The following is a 17,547-nucleotide window of genomic DNA, read 5'->3' on the forward strand; positions in this document are numbered from 1 at the left end:
AGCACTCTGTAATCTAAAACATCCAATATGATAAAGAAAAATATGTCAGATTATGTGTCAATCTTTCTGTTTTCACCAGAAATGATTACAGCAGTTAATCTGTAATGTGGTGTAGTGGTTAAGGGCATGGGACTGGGACTCAGGCGATCTGGGTTCTAGTCCCCGCTCAGCCATGGAGCCAACTGGGTGACTTTGGGCCAGTCACAGACTCTCAGCCCAACCTACCTCACAGGGTTGTTGTTGTTGTGGGGATAAGATGGAGGAGGAGATGTAAGCTGCCTTGAGCCCTTAGGCTGCTCAAAAGGCAGGATATATCCTGCTCAAAAGGCAGGATATAAATCGAAAAATAAATAAATAAAATAATCTCTAAAGTAACCCTAAAATAGTAACATGCAGAATAGAACTGTCAAATGAAATTATAAGAATTAGTATTGTGATTTATATATCAATGAAGTTAGTCATAAATAAATAATACAAATGATCTACACAGGAACAAATTGATTTGAGCCCCAAACAGTATTCAAATTACAAAATCTGTAATCCAAACTGTAATCTGTAGAATAGCTACTACAGTGCTGAAAGATAAAGTCAGAAAGTTTAGCATCAACAGATAATTAGGTAAAGCAAGGGACATAGTCGAGTGGCAAGCTGATACATGGCTGGACAGTAAGCACAGGCTTCCTGCTAACACCTGGGTCTTCATTTTGAATTCAGAGTTACTGTAATCAGATTGAATGCCAGCCCCAAGTACCAAGCTTCACTGGGCCATCTTCCCCAAGTCATCCAACAATTGTCAAGTTGACAGCTGCAGTACCCTATCCTTGCCAGATGCAGTGCTGTCACCAAAACATAGCTAACAGGATTATAGACTTGGAGCACCCCTTGTAGCCCATGCACTGATCAGTGCGGGTCAACAATTCCCTCTTCTGAAAAACTACCAACGCAGTAGAGAATGGCAGTAGAGAATGGCATTCGTAAACTTGCTAACAATTCAACTCATGTCCAACATATGTGTCTACCCAATTAACTAAAGTAGGCTATAGTCCCATCCAGAACTGGTTCAACTTTTGTTCCAGATTAGAAGTTCCAAATGTTTCAATTAGGGTTGACTGAATGCCTTATGCCTGAAAGGTGACATATAACTGTAATGAATATATTGAAATGTATATATAATCTGACATGTTCTGTCTTCAGGAAACTATAATAATTGTCAAATAGATTGTTCTATTCCATTGTTGAGTCCCTATTTTAAGAAGCTGAAAGTTACCCTGAAGGTGACCCTTTGCTTCATTGGACAAGTATAGAAAATGAACATAATGTTATTTTCAGTGATGTAGAAGGAAATGCTCATTGCTTTTGATACCTTTAACAGTTACAACTTCTACTATTCATCAAGTAACTTCCTCCCCTTTCTCAACAATAAGACAAACATCTCTTACTATAGTTATATGATCTATCTTACTGCTTCCAAATCATTTTTCCTATTTGATTTGCCCTGTTTTCTGCACTGTTATCAATTGAATGATTACACTGTTGTGAGCCTGGAGAATTGGACAGGAGATAATTAAAATATATAAATTAAATATATAGCCCAGCACATACTTGGTTAAGTAAATAACAGGCAATATGTTGCCATGGGAACATATGGTTAGCCAACTGCTTATGGCTACAGAATTTCCTATATCATTTGGAGAATGCTCTGAATAAGAAGAAATAATCAGAGAATGAAAAACACCTTTGTCTGTCCACTCTCTGCTATGAAAGTTGTAGTTTTAAGTCTGTGTGCACAAGCAAATAAAAAGAAGATAGCAGTTTGAATGTTGAGTCAAAAAGGGAGAAAACTGGGTTTTTGGAGTATAAGCTAACAGCATTGCAGGGTGCTGACTACCACGTGAGATCCGATGTAGAATCAACCGACTTCAAGTGTTTTAGCTATGCATCCATCTATATTCAACCTCTTTATCTGTAAACTAATCGAAGAATCACAGAACACTTCAAAAGAATCACAGAACCTACTTCAAAAGAATCCATGCTTAGAAAAATGCTGTGCGCCTAAATCTTATCTCTGCTGACAGAAACCGGTCAACATAATCTATATGTACTGTTTATTATGCTAAGTGTTCTGTGTTAAATGTGCTTGCAAATCCTTATACCAACTCCTAAGACTTCAAGGAACAACCACAGAAATAGCCAACAAGGCAACTGAGACCATGTGGTAGCCAAGTAAATTTCCGTCTGAGCTCAAACAGGAATAACGGTATGAACTATATCTTTATGACAATGGGCTACAGAAAAGAAATAGCTGCATACTAAAAACTTTGGGAATAAGCCACTACTGAAAATCTTGTTTCATTTATAAGCAGACTTACTGTCTATCTAAGAACCTGGTCAGAAGGCAGGACCTAAGATGCAAAGCCCAATCCTCACTTTTTAAAATGTCTTGCAAGTAAGATCTGTTGCTACTGTCAGTGGCCTCTTCATGTTCTCCCCACACCCTGAGTTGCCAACTAGGGGCTTAATTGAACCCAATGGTTGGCAGTTATAGATCCTGATAGTAAGATTTTCTTACTTTGCCACTTACCTAACGATATGTAACCTGAGAAATTTGCTTAGTTCTCCATTTGCTGAGCTTGGTCCAAGTAAAGCTAGGCCTTATCTATTTGGGTTGCTTATAAATGAGGCAGCTAATGAGTTAACAGCACTGCATACTGCACTGAGAGCATGTGGAATATCCATGTCTATACTTTTTCTTTAACCAATTACAGGTGTGAAAGGCATGATGAGGATAATGAGCATGCTTTATTCAATATTTTCAATCTATAAGTAAAAGCTCTCAAGGCAACATACACCTGTAACAAGAACAATGATAATTTATAAATAATCTTCAAATGCCACATAAATACTAAAACAAATATTAAAGGAACTAAAACATGGGAAGGGATACTTTAAAAAATTCTTTAGACATATAATTAAAAAATAAATAGCAATAAAAACTTGGTCTGAGAGAATAAGAAGGCCTTTGCCTGGACCTGAAAAGTCTACAAAGTAGCTGACAATGTTCTAAGGAGACCTTATCTCAGTTTGAGGGCCAATAGAAAAAAGGCCCACTAATGTGAAGCTTCCTGCCAAATCACAGGATGAGACACTCAGAACATGGCTTCAGATGGTGATTTCAATAGACAGGTAGAAATATAAGCGAAATTGTTTTCCTTTAGACACTGTAGTTCCAGTATCCATAAAGGGCTATTTGGGTTAACAGTAATACCCTGCATGGGTGCAGAGACTGGAGCTGGTGAAGATGATGCAATACTACCGTAATATTGTTAAGCCAGAAGCGTGGCTTCCAGAACTAGGAAGAAGTTGATACCACTCTACATGACTCTGGTGCACCCACAACTGGAGCGCTGTGTCCAGTTCTGGGCTCCACATTATAGGAGACATAGCAAGGTTAGAATCGGTTCAGCGTAGTTGCAAGAATGACAGCCAGCTTGAGAGGGATGACACATGAGGGAACTGGGTCTTTTCAGGCTGGAGGAGACTCAGAGGGGATCTTTTAGTGACTTATGGCTATGTGAGGGGATGTCATGTGGAGGAGGACTGTGGCCTGTTCTTCCCTGCAGTGATGGGCAGGATGCATTCCAATGGGGCAAAGGTCAAGGAACCGGGCTTCAGGTTGCATGTTAGGAAGTACTTCCTGATGGTTAGGACCTGTAGGATATGGAGTGGACTTCCAAGGGAGGTGGTTGAGACCCCACCAATGAGGGTGTTCAAGGAAAGATTGGACAACCACATTGGGGTTTACGGAGACAGCTGGAGCCAGGGGTCAGACTAGATGGTCCAGAAGACCCCTTCTGACTCTTTGTTTCTATGTTTCTAGAATATGGTCATACAACCCAGTTTCAGTTTCAGGTCCGTACTGAGACCTTGGTAGTGGATGGTATATAAAAGTGTTAAACAAACAAACAAACACCCTAACTGCCATATTTTGTCCACTGAACTGAAAAAAATCCGTTCCTTTGAGCCATGCTCTCCTTTTGCTTTAAAAGCTAAATCCTGCCTCAAATTTAAGTCAATGGATTGGCCAGCAACATATGTAACTGAAACCTAGATTTTGTAATTAATCTTATTTTAACAATGCAAATGCTGATATAAAAGCACGTTTCTTAAATCAATCTGTTTCTTCTAATTTTTCTCTCAGTTGTTTGTTTCATTAAATGGGTGACCGACCATATTACTGAATAAATGCAAGAGTCAGAAATTCATGAACTTTCCCCCCACAACCCCCATACATAGCTGCTTCCACAAAATGCCTTTGTTATTTATGCAATACTCAACTGGAGTCTTTCCAAGGCTGAGGGGGAAAAGATTCTCCACTCAGCAGGGCTAAAAGAAAACATCTCTCAGTCTTTTAACATATGCAGAGTCACTATAAAAGAATGAAAGGTTAAGCGGCAGATTTGTTGCTGTCCATCCAACATTTCCTTTTGGGTATACACATGGGGTTTTGACATTCTTAGAACTAAAGATACTGAGAGGGGGAGTGATGCCATCAAGAAAGAAGGTAAGATAAGCATCCAAGATCCTAAAGTTAAGCTTGTTAAAAATGAAATCTGATAAATCCTGCAGGAATGTCGCAGGGTCCTACCAATCCTAAATTAGGTCTGCTAGATTTTTCCTGTTGTTGTTTAAATACAGTGGCAAAAGAGCCTCCTGTACAAATGACAGAGATGAAAATGCAGAACAAGTTGGCTCAAAATGCCATAGATAATATGCCAGAAGTTGCACCACAACTAGTGCTATTCTGTGAAGACTGGAATGACGCCTTAATGTCCTTGAAGGACTATATGAGGAGCTAAAGTAAATGACACCTCTACAGTGGAAAAACAATGTCATGGAAGTGAGTCCAAAACATAAGGGATGCTTTAAAATTAGCTTTTATCAGTGCGGAGTTAAGCCAAAAGTTAAAATTCTTCATTAATCCAGCATCAGTAGAATCATCTGGTGAAAGAGATCGTCAGCAAAGAAGGAAGCAGACATAGATTCTAGCCACAGAGGAAGTGATATCTTTACTTAAAATGCTCAAGCTGAATGTTGAGGACCTATCAAAATAAGAGGAACAAAAATATGACGCTGAAGAAGTATAGAAGCAGGGCAATAATAATAAATGATCAGAATATCATAGAGAGTAAAAATAAAATGCAAACAAACAAAACACCTATTGCTGGACTTCCTAATACCAAAGGAATAATCTGCTTATGTTTTGCTCTGAAATAAGAGATTTCTGTTTCTGACCAGGTTCTCAGTTCATGAAAGGAAAATATACCATAGCGGCTTCTCTTCCATACCCTGCACATATTGCCTTTATTTCCGTAATCGCTACATCACAAACAGGTTTGGTGTTACCCAAGTCTGGATAGGTGAGCAACAGATAGCTTTTTTCAGATTACAGGGTACTTGAGAAACCATCCTGGCAACCCACCTTTGTTGGGTTCAAACTACTCGTACAGTACAATCTGCTCATGGTACAGGGTAATAACAGAAATGCGATGGTACACACCTAGCCATTAAGTACAACAAACCTAGCCATTAAGTACAACAATGAAGAATTTATTATGCATATACTGACAAATGAAAGATGATGGACTAAGTTCCCTTACATATGCATTTATATCTTTTATCTACAAAGAGTCTCATATGAGTAATGGGAAAGGGGTTCTTTGGAAACAAAATGACATAAATTGCTGCTATGCTTATACTGTTTACAATCCTGTGTGAGTGGGCTAAGGAAGCAATCTGGATTGGACTTTCTTTCCACTGAATGTTCATCCATATAGTCCAATCTGGATAGAACTTTCCTTCCACTGTGGTGCATACACAGAGTGGGATCCACTGAAATAAAATGAGTAAACTGCTTGTAGTTGCTGTTTAGGGTTACATTGTTATAGGTTATTAATGAGATGCCTTTCTACATACCTGCACAAACTATCCAAGGCATACTGACAAACAGTGGAAGCAAAGAATTTGAGACTGAGAGTACTTCAAAGTTTGTGTTGATTAACAGAATATGGTATATCTGAATATGTTCATTTAAATATCAAGGGAACAGACTCCTTAATAAAAGGCAGAAGGGTATAAATGCTAATTTAAAAAGAACAATCCAGATGTTATATGCTTTACAAGAAATCCAAACAAAATTAAAAAGATTTATTGTTAATGAGAGGTAAGAAGTAGGAGTCCTTTGCTGCAGAAGGAAGCTCAGAAACATGCAATCATGAGAAATTCAACATCCTCCAAATGTTGTAATAAAATTGGCATCTTCATTTATGTGTGGTGGCTTTGGACATTGGTCAGTGAGTTCTGGAATAACTTCTAAGAGGCGGAAACAATTGCTAAACAAAAACCTGACCTCTTCCTTCAGTTAGCTCTATTAGACATTTTTGAAGAAAAAAAATTCTTTCTACCTTGCTAGAATAACATCTTTGTGGAAAAACAACATTCAGAATCCTTAATGTATAGAGAAATAAACTCCATATAGAAGTATATGTTGTATTGATAGAAAAGCAAACAAAACAAGTCATGCTCTATAGATTTCTATATACTGATAATTACTTCTATACTATAGAAGTACTATATACCTTGTACTTCTCTATATACTGATAATTTTTATAGAATCTGGAAAAAGTTTATTAAAATTGCTAATATCAATAAAGACTTCTCTGTCTTGCTGTGCTGGTGCATTGGCTTTCTGGAGCGTTCAGTTCTTGTAAAAAGGATGTCTATAGCGACTTTGTAGTAGTTCTCAGACCTAGCGTTACTTCTATTGGCACCACTTATTCTTCAGCCTCAAAATCCATGTCACTGCTGGACTCCTGGATCCTTCCATGAGTGCCTTCTAACCGGCCAGATTTCTTTGGAGAGTGACTTGTGAGAGTGCCTTACAAAGGCTGGGGCATTTACACTGACAGCAGCTTCCCATAAATGTTATTTAAGCCATTGGTCATTCCAATCAATTAAGTATTGTAAATGTCATCTATGTACTTATGAATTCAGGATCTAGAAATTTCATATTCCTCTTGTCCCTCAATTATAAGTGGTGGTGGCAGCGGCTGGTGCCTGTCAGGATTTGTAGCTGATGCAGCTGATACTAGGAGACACTGATGAAACATGGGGTATATTCTTATGGATGATGGGAGCAACAGGATTGATATCCTTGAGTACAGAAAATGGCCCTATATACTTGTAGCCATGTTTACTAGAGAAACATACCATGTGCAAATGAGAGGTAGGCAACAATGTTTTATCACCAATACTGAGAAGGCTCCCTACCTGCCACCTGCAGTTGGCACATTCTTGTACATATCTTGGCATGATTTATCTGATCCTAAAGGTCTTCTGGATAGCTTGGCGTTCTGACTAAGGATGTGTGAGGAGTTCATTTTGGGAGCATGAATCCATCTGAGCTCATCTGACCAGTTCACATTCTCATGGCACTCACCAAGAATCAAACTCCATGTGAATGCTATGCAAGTGGTGTCCATCTTCCTAGCACGTCCTTGTGGCCTTCATTTCCAGTGCACATACTATGGAAGAAGGCTGCTGGTTGTACAGAGCTGCATGAGTCATTCTTCCTTTTGGCTTATCTTGCTTCCTGAGCCAGGACCAAGCATGAGAGGGAAGTCCAATGAAAAGAGCTAGATTCCAGGTAAGAGCATCACAACCCTAGTTCTGACAGAAAAGTATCAGCAGCAAGGATATTGGTAGATATAACATCAGGAAAGTAATAGGGCTAGAAGCCATAATTAATAAAAATGGAGGGTGAAGGTGATGAATAGATGGCACTGTTGTAGGCAATTTGTAAGGATTGGGCCCACTTCTCTCAAAATACATCATTCCAAGGTAGATATTTCAGGCTCTGTATAGAAACTGAAAGGAAAGGCAAGGTTAGAACATAGAACTGAAATGTCAAGGCAGCTTTGGGATGAATAAAGCAGCTGGTGAGAAACGGAATTCCTTTGGTTTAGAGAATCATTCTGGAACATGGAAGGTCAGAGGGGGAGAGATGAGATTTTATTAGACCCATGGTTTGATGTCAAGTCAAATAAGCAGGCTAATTAATTAACATCCAGAAATCCTGCAATCTGTCCCACAAGCCTTTCTGAGGAGTCACCTGTCTAGCAGGAAGAGGAGGGGGAGAATTCAGTTTGGAATCAGCATGTATTATGGGTAAGAACAAATGCCAAACAATTAGAGGGTTATAACTCAATAGATGGTTCTTGCTAATGATCTGTATATTACTCCCTTTGTATCACAAAGCCAGTCCTGACTGGTCAGTTTTGACATAATAAAGATTATAGATAGAAGGTTCTCATCATGATCTGTGAGGAAAGAATAAGAAAAGAGACTGAGAGATAGAAACTGTTCTCCAACAGAAATTCTGCTATGGTTAACATGTCTTCTCAGTTGTTCTGCTGGTGTAATAACATTGGAGATATTGCTCTGGGCTGCTGGTTCATTCAGTGTGTTCATTGCTTGGATAGTGATCATTAGGTTTGTCTAGTAGGCAAAAGAAAATTTACTAGAACTTTGAGGTCAACTGCTTACCATCCACGATGGAAAGCAAGTCAATGCAACTAAAAAAAAAAAAAGCAAAGGAGTAAACAGGTCGTTTCTTGGGTACTTGAGGACCCTTGACATGGAAGGAAGTTATGTTATGTTATTTATTTATTTTTGTTTAAAACTTGGCATCTCTAAAACTTGGCATCTCCAGTTTGTAATCGGAAAGTATCACCAATTACAAAAATGGCTGTTAACTGTTTGGAGGGGGCAGATCTGTGATAAAACATTTCAACATTTGCCAGAGTACAGTCGGTGCAAGTACAGGCAGCAATATTCCTTCAGTTTTTCCAATGTGGTCTGTTAATCTGCAGCTGGTATCGCATGTCCCTACATAGCGTGGTATTGTGGAATACATGTTGGGCCACCAGAGAGTTGCCAGAGTATCCCATACACCCCAAAGTGTCTTGCTAGCAGGTAGTCATGGCAAAGGTGCAACACCTACTTCTCCACCAGCTCAACAAGAACAGAGCTGAGTTTCAATAGAGTCAAGTCATCTCATGTCTCCATTGACAAAGGCATAGAATGAATAGTAACAGTATCCCTCTGAAGCTTTAGAAAGGATCATCCACACTTGCATTCACTGAAAATCTGGCTTTCTTCATTCCTACTACCTGTACTTCATTCCTACTACCCTTATTGCATTAAAGAAAAGCCATCAGTGCATTTGCCCTCCTGGTGAACAACTTCCACTCTAAATAAAACAGGAAACACCACTGAGGAAATAGACAGAAGGGGGAGGGGGCATTGGAAAAGATTGTCTCATCCATAATATATATTAGAGATTGACAGTGCACCCCCTTCAGAAGAATTGACCCCTGCCAAGGTGAATGCATCCACCTTACTGCCTGATCATTGCCTTTCCAGTTTGCCTGCCCACTTGGTGACCCACTGCTACTTCCACTCACCTCTCTACAGGCAGAAGCAGGAAGTAGCCCAATCAGCTGACTTTCTGCTTCTTTGCTGCTAAAGTGACTCAGAAGCAGCAAGGAGCTCAGTCACGCAAGAGAAGTGGTGGCAGCAGTTGTGGGAAGGTAGCCAAAGCACTGGAAAGGTGAGGAAAAAGGGGAAGTTCAAAAAAGTGGGAAACTCAGGAAGAAAGGTCAAAAAAGCAGGAATCCAAAATGGTAGAGCCAAGAAGAGTGCAAAGAGAGGTGGACGGGCAAGTATAGTGGGAATCCATGAAAGAAGATATGAAAATGTGCCTATGAGTGTGAAAAACATGTAAAATATGCCTGTAGACCTGAAAAAAAATCATCACAAGTGCGCCTGGGTCTATAAAGAATGCCTACCCCTGATCTATATGAACAAGTAGTAACATTTTGGAAGTGCCAGATTTTGAGGAAGCACAAGAGTGAACTTTCTTGCTTTCTTACCAGGGGCACTTTTTAATGGCATTCATTTCTGTAATTTTTGATAAGGCATGCTGAAACATGTATGCATCCACAGACAGCCACTCATGCCATAGACAGGTAGCTGTTCAGCAATCCTTTCATGCGTGCTGGCCTGTCACAGCCCAGGTACTATGTATCTATGAGCATGCAGTGACTGGGAAAAGAGAGCATTCACACAGATTAATGGGGGCAGCACTAGCAAAGCGCTAGTATGCTTCACTAATAGTGATCACAATAAGAAGAATACAGTCAAAGAAATGCTTGGGTATGTTTCATTCAGAGCAGAATTCTGCTAACTCGGGAACCTATTTTTTCCATTTGCACTCCATCCACATGCAAGCAAAGCCCACAGTAGCATTGGAATACAAGAATCACATGGAATAGTCTACATAAATAACAATGCTTTTGAAATTTGATTTAATTTATCAATTATTTTCTGCACTAACCAGTCTAAGCAGTTCTTCCTTCATTGCTTTTGCAAGCTGTGGGAGAAGGAAATGCTCCACTGGAAAATCAAACTGTAAAGCAGAAGTAATACCTAACATCTGTTGTAATCCTCGTAATAATGCTGAAAAGTATTATCCCCATGCTGCACAACGGAAGACTGAATCAAACAGACCAGTGGCTTACTTTGCCAGCTACAGGTTCATGGCAAAACTCAGATTCAAACTCCCTGATTTGTAGCTCAGTTTCTAAGCTAATACATTACAGCAGATCTCTCTCTCTCTCTCTCTCTCTCTCTCTCTCTCTCTCTCTCTCTCTGTGTGTGTGTGTGTGTGTGTGTGTGTGTGTGTGTAAAAAACAGTCATGGAAAGTCTACAGCACATTCAGAATCAGTAATCCAGATGCACCTTTGATATTTAGTCTGTATCTGAACCATTTATTCACAGCATCAGAAGGGTGGAGAGCCATTCTTAACACATGGAACTTTCTATTATATAGTGATGCAAAAAGAAATATGAAAGCCAGCGAGTGTTTGTTTTTACATTTTTATAAGCTGACTTGGAAAGGGGGTTGTTCTGAAAGAGAGGATACACATTTATTAAGTATTTATAAAGAAAGAAAATATTATCTAAGACATTACAGTTATCAACTAGAGTTTGGCATCTGTAGGTGGAGAAATTAATAGCCTATAGGCTTGCTTGTCCAAATTAAAAATTCTTTCAGTAAAAGTCTGTCACAAACAAAATAGGAGTGGACAATGTCAGTAGCCTGAATAAGAGCAAAACTGCAATGTGCTAGATCATACTTTTAAAACTTACTGGCACTCTTTAGTTCAGTGATAATGGTGCAAAATAGTACATATTAGTGAAGAATATAAAAGGGACCAATGAGGGCAAGGGCTTAGGGCCACTCTGCCCATGCCCTGTTGAAATGTATCTTTATTCCTATCCATTCCAGATCGGTTAACACTTGCCTGTATAAAACAGTGGCAATCGCTGGATCTTCCAAAGAGCTGTGTAATAAATGCACAGTTGCAGCAGGAAACCAAACATCTTGCTCCCTGCTAATGTGTCTACTATAGAAATCACATTCCCAGCCCATCTACTGCACGTTGGACTGTGTACAGCATTACGCATATTGTAATTTCAGGAGTATCACCAACACCTACTGGCAAGCGCTCACAGTCCTTAAGACGATGATACATTTTCCCCCTTGCAATGTCTGCACATTTCAGAACCGTTAAAAAGGTTATTCAAAATAGCTTTTACTTATCTTATTCTGTATATGTTTTTAGAGTCTGAGTGCTCCCTAGTGTACCACTGCAGATGTAGCACTCATACAGCCTTTCAAATTAAGTATGGAAAAATCTGATGAACACCTTCATAGCTACCCCTTCTTCCACAATTCCCATGCACCCTTTACTGTTTTAAAGTATAGATTTCAATATACAGCCCACAATCATATGCATTGCCGGGTACCAACCTCAATCCAAAACAATGCACATTTTTATGTACTCGACCAAGGAGCATCTGACCTTAGAAATGAACAATGAAACAAAACAGCTAGCGCTGAAGTAGAATTAAAAGAGTAGCAGAGGCCCGGAGTGATGATGGGTTTGGCTTGGACGTGGGAAAGCCTGAATCCAAGTTGCACCTCTGCTGACTACTCAGTTGCACATACTGCTCACTTTCAACCTCAATTGCTCCTCTTTAAAATGGGAACAGTAGTGCCCAATATCATAGGACCTCTGCGGGAATAGGTCAAATCAATGCCAGGAAGCTTCGATCTCCATGCACGTTTTCCTGAGAATAAGCCCTACTGCCTGAATGGGAGTTTGTTGTTGTTAGTTGCGAAGTCGCGTCCGAGCCATCGCGACCCCATGGTCAATATTCCTCCAGGCCTTCCAGTCCTCCACCATCCCCCGGAGTCCACTTAAGCTCACACGGACTGCTTCAGTGACTCCATCTGGCCACCTCATCCTCTGCCGGATGGGAGTTACCGTGGAGTAAATGTAACAGGCTGCTATAGCCGCTTCCACTGACGAATACAGCGCCAGGACAGCTGGGTGCAGGGGGCGAGGTACTGCGAAGGATTTAGCTGCAGTTTCTCTGAACTACGAAACGGATCCTGACGTGCTGGTCCTTTCGGGCTCGGCTGTGCGTGCTGCTTTGGGGGGCGGGAGCGTCCCGACTCCGCACCAGCGGCACTTCCTCGACTCAAAAGATCTCCCCGCACTGAAAGATGCCTCTCTGGGGACCCCCTGGCAAGGAGGTTAGGGCGCAACTCCTGCTCGCGCGTACCTCCCCCGGAAGCTCTTCTCCGGCTGAAAGGACGGTCGGAGAACCGACCGCCCGGCCGGGAGAAGGGCCAGCCGGGCAGCGCGGGGTCGGTGCCCCGGAGGTTTTCCCTTCGGCTCACCGCATTCTGCCCAGGCGCCCGCCCACAGCAAGCGCCCTCACCTCTCTCGCCGCCCTGGATGGCGCGCGTCACGTCGTCCGTGTACTTCCCGCTCTCGTCGAAGGCGAAGTCGTCCGTGTGGAAGCCCGCGTCGCGGAAGACCACATGGACGCCCTCGGCGGCGAAGTAGCAGCTGCGCTGCTCCTTGTCTTCGTGGTAGACGAGCATGACCCGCGTCCACTTGTGGTGCCGGAAGAGCTCCAGGAACATCTCGCCCATCTTGGCGTAGCCCGGCGAGACCCGGGTCAGGTGCGAGTACTCGCCCGTCTTGGTGCTGAAGCCGGCGGCCAGCGCGCCGGCCGAGATCATGGGCAGGTTCCAGTGCGACGCCAGGCGGGCCACCGGCGCGGCCGCGTAGTCACACACGGGCCCCAGCAGGAGGTCGGGCCACTGCCGCCGCACGGCGATCATGTCCACCAGGCTGAACAGCGCCCCGTTGCCGCACTCCGAGTCGTTGTAGAAGAGCCGGAACTTGTAGCCTGCGGGCAGCAGCGTCCCGTTCGCCTCCAGGGTCCGCACCGCGTACTCGATAGCCGGCTTGACCCGCGCCAGGGAGAACAGGTACGCGTTGTCCTTGGGCAGCAGCACCAGCACCCGCAGCGTTTTCTCCTCGCCGCCCGCCGCCACCATCTCCTCCGAACTGCTGCTGCTGCTGCTGCTGCTGGTGCTGGCGAGGAGCAGCCAAGCCATGAGACTACAAGAGAAGAAATTGAGGAAGAGAAAGGAGGGCATGGTGCGATGCCAGTCCCGGATTTTAAAAATTGCGCTCTGACGTGTCCTGCACGGAAAGTGAAATTCCTTCCAAAAAGATGCAGAAAGGATGAGAGAGAAACCACTGAGCCTAGAAAGTTTGTATGAATCCGATTAGAAGGGGTGTCTCCTCGCTCCCTTTCTCCCCTTTGATAGCTAGTACGGAATGTATTGTTGTTGTTATTATTTTAAGGAAGATGTTTGGCAACTCGACTACAACTCTTGTCCGTGATGCAGCGGCGACGCCGGCATCATTCTTAGTTTCTTCTTCATCATCTTCCTCCTCCTCCTCCTCCCCCTCCCCCTCCTTCCCCAGCGTCTCTGCCTCCCGAGCGATCTTGGTGGACCTCCCTTGCTCCTCCGGGTCTCATAGCCTCTGTTTAAATAGTGTGGCGGCAGCCCGCGCGCTTGTTCGCCACACACATGGCGCTGCGAGGCCGGGTTTGCGCGGGGGCGGGCCGCGGGCGGGGAGGGGCCATCCAGGAGCGCTCCCTGGCTGGCTGGCCGGCCGGGCCTCCCTTCCCCTCTCCGCGCCTTCCCACCGTGCGCCTCCGCTCGCCTCTCGTTCTTCCGCCACTTTGTTCAGAGATTGTAGAAGCGGGAGGAGGAGCCGGGAGGCCGGCCGCGCCAGGACGGCGACCCGCGAACTCGCTTTCGTGGGGGCCGTGTGTGTGTTGCGCTCCTGTGTGTTCCGAGGGGGCAGTTCTTACAGTCAACTTACCCCCCCACACGAACCCCGAAGTGTGAGACTTTCTTCCATTCATAGACTCGGACTTAGACTTGGGCGGACTGGGAAAGCGTCATTCCAAACCCTGGGAGAACGTTTGCAAAGATGACCCTTTGCACAACGCTGTGGATGTTAGAGGAGCGTGCATGCGCCGAAGCTCTCTCTGGCCGGTTCCCCGCGTTGAGCCAGGGTTCCCTGGCCGGGTGCTCATTTACGGGCAGCGAAAGTTGGCAGGCGCACACGGCAGGGTCTGTGTACCTCGCTTATGGGGAAACATACGGTCCACAGGCAAGGGACTGTCCGAGCAGTAGGAAGGGTACTTCCTGGGGCTATAGATACGTAGTAAGCCCCCCCCCCACACACACACACCTTCGGCCATGAGGCTGCACCTTTCTTTAAAGGCCGCACTAAATTATTACCGCTATTACTATCATATTAAAGTTATATCCTGTCTTTAGTTTCCTCTTGTGAGAAACGCAAGGTGGCTTATATAGCCCCGTTTATGCTCTCAGCAACAACCCTGTGAGGAAGGTCGGGCTGAGAGTGGGGAAACGAGTAGCCCAAAGTCGCCCAGGGAGCTTCATCGCCAGCTGGGACCTTCCAGGTTCACGGTACCAACATTCCCGCCACCGCGCCAGACCAGCGCTTGTGAATACGTAATGGGGGAGGGGATTGTGGAGAGGCTTGGACGTGCCAATCTTCCATGTGCAAGAAAGCCCTGAATTGATTTGAGTGAAATGAACTTGCGGGTAAGCAGTGCTTTGCAAACATTACAACATTTATGTATCCGTTAGTAATTAATTTTATTAAAATATCTTTATACCAATCTTAATACTATTTTAGGGTAATATTCAACATAAAACCAATATATCAAAGCACAAAATAAATATAAATGCATTTATTTAAAATGTTTATTATCCTCCCATGCATCACATATGTTGGTTGTTTATTCAGGTTCAGGAATCCTAACTCACTGTCATCAGCATTGAATTGCTACCTACAACAAAAATCTAAAACCACTCAGACGGATGCAAAGATAAGGGACAATCTCATGTTATGCAATTGTATACAAAAGTGGGTACAAGTGTAAGTTACATTTCAGGTGGTGTTTGCAGTAACATTTTTGGTGCTGTTGCACAGTTTGCGAGAAATGGGCTTGTATGCCTTTGCACATTAAAGAAGAAACATCAAGAATATGAAGTGTCTCTTGATCACAGCTTGAATTTAGACTTAAGTGTAAATGAACTTAGAATAATCCTGTATGCTGACAGTGAACTCTTTTATTGCCCATCCTTATGTAAACAAACAGCACCCATACAGAAGGGAAAGGTTGTAAGAAATACAGAAAAAAATAGAAAGAAAAAATATTGAGGGGGACCCAAGACAGTCCAGTGAGAACTGAGCAGTGGTGATCTGTGGTGGGAAAGATGCAGTATGAGGAAGAAGAAGAATGGAATATTCTGGAGAAGGTCAGGAATTAATGGCTGCAACTCTGGGCAGGAACACTTGCTTGTTGTGATACAATTTCAGATTTTTGAGAACTGTTGTTGACTTCAGTTGGATATTAAATAAGTTGCATTGCTATTTATGCAAAATGGCAAAGCTACTCACAAAACAAATATGATGAGATTCCATCAATGGGACTATTTCAGAGTAAGTTCTTTAACTGTAACTAAGGCTAGAATTGTGTACCCACTTAACTGAGAAAGTATGTTAAACTTAGCAGGACTTACTTCTGAGGATAGGACTGTGCTGTTGGAATGTTTGTATATGTCCCATATTTTGTAATGGGTTTTGCTTTATAAGTGAAGACATACTATTTTCATCCACCATGTGAAGGTTCACTATTTTCAGCAAAACAGAACAGTCGGAAGAACCAGCATGACCATTAACCTACAAGAATGGGAGCTACTGCAGCTCACTCTAATTAATTAAGCCTTAAATCATAATTAAGCTGTCCTTTCCACCAATTACTGTGGAAAAAATAAACAGAAATAGAACACTGTGCATATTCCTAAGATGTACCATGTGCCAAATTCCCACATTCTTAGCATATTCATTCATCATCTGAATTGGCTCTTATGAAAAGTCCCTCATGCATTAGTAAGAGCAGGACCAGAGCTTAAGAAAGCTGTGGGTATGCTACGTATGTGGCCACTAAATAATGCAATCCTATACACACTGATACACAAAATGATCTGTCAAAAAACCCACCCACAATGGAATATAAAAAGTCTACAGTACTCAGAATTCACAGCATCTTTCAAGTAATGAAACACAAAAGGAGCAGATAAAAACCTTGCAGCTAAGTTAAAACAGGTACAATTTAAAAGACCTCCAGTTTTCTAGGGCAGAATACTTCCGGGAATGGCCAGGCCTCTATCCGATGCCCAAAAGTCAGGGTCTGGGGGTGTGTTCCATATTGTGTGCCTCTGCATCCCCAGCACCTTTATCTCTGAGATTTAAAGACACAGAAGTGTGACCTTCCAAGGAAATATAAAAGTACATGTGGAAAAACTTTCCCAAGAGGCAGCAGTGTTATTTTCTAGCAGCAAAACAAAGAGTTTAACGTGACACCTTAAAGATGAACACATAGATTATGCTACAAGTTTTTGTGGCCCATAGTTCTCTTCAGATATATGAAATGTCAGAAGTGTCACACACGTGCAATGCTCACACTTGCAAGGCATATAACCATGGGTGAGTGAATTTTTTACATGCTCAGGCAGGGGGAAATTAATTGAAAAAAATGTATTGAGAGTGACATTCACATTACTGGTGTTCCTCAATACCAGGTTGGTGAACAGCAAATCCACTGCCATCCACAATTTAATATGGGATGAGGATGTGAGCTTGGCATGAGAGCAACTTGGGTGGAATTAGTCTCTTCCAGTTTTATCCAATGGGTTCCCAAGTACAGCATCACCATCAGCTTAAGAGATGAAAAGGGAGTATTGTCATCGCTCACTGAACTTCCATCTCATTAACCAATTTCCTTTGGACAGTCCACTGTGATTTGGGTATTAATGACTGCATGTAGCCTTACATTCTTCAACCAGGTTAGGAATTTCACCAGTGCACAGCGCTCTCTTCTGCCTGCAGTCTCCTCGAGCCAAAGGAGGTGGTCTCTGGTGTTACTGGAGACCATTTGATTTATAATCT

General features: G+C 42.7%; 1 protein-coding gene across 2 annotated transcripts in view; it reads right to left on the reverse strand.

Annotated features, from left to right (window-relative positions):
* NPR3 (natriuretic peptide receptor 3) overlaps positions 1-13,640 on the reverse strand; it is a 64,028-nt gene extending 50,388 nt beyond the window's left edge. For both annotated transcript variants that reach the window (XM_044431574.1, XM_044431573.1), the window contains exon 1: positions 12,911-13,640. In XM_044431574.1, the coding sequence (XP_044287509.1) occupies positions 12,911-13,640 (730 nt within the window). The remainder of the gene's footprint in view (positions 1-12,910) is intronic.
* Positions 13,641-17,547: the final 3,907 nt, after the last annotated feature.

The sequence above is a fragment of the Varanus komodoensis genome, unplaced genomic scaffold (genome assembly GCF_004798865.1).
Source record: "Varanus komodoensis strain SLA01 unplaced genomic scaffold, ASM479886v1 scaffold22, whole genome shotgun sequence".
Lineage (NCBI taxonomy): Eukaryota > Metazoa > Chordata > Lepidosauria > Squamata > Varanidae > Varanus > Varanus komodoensis.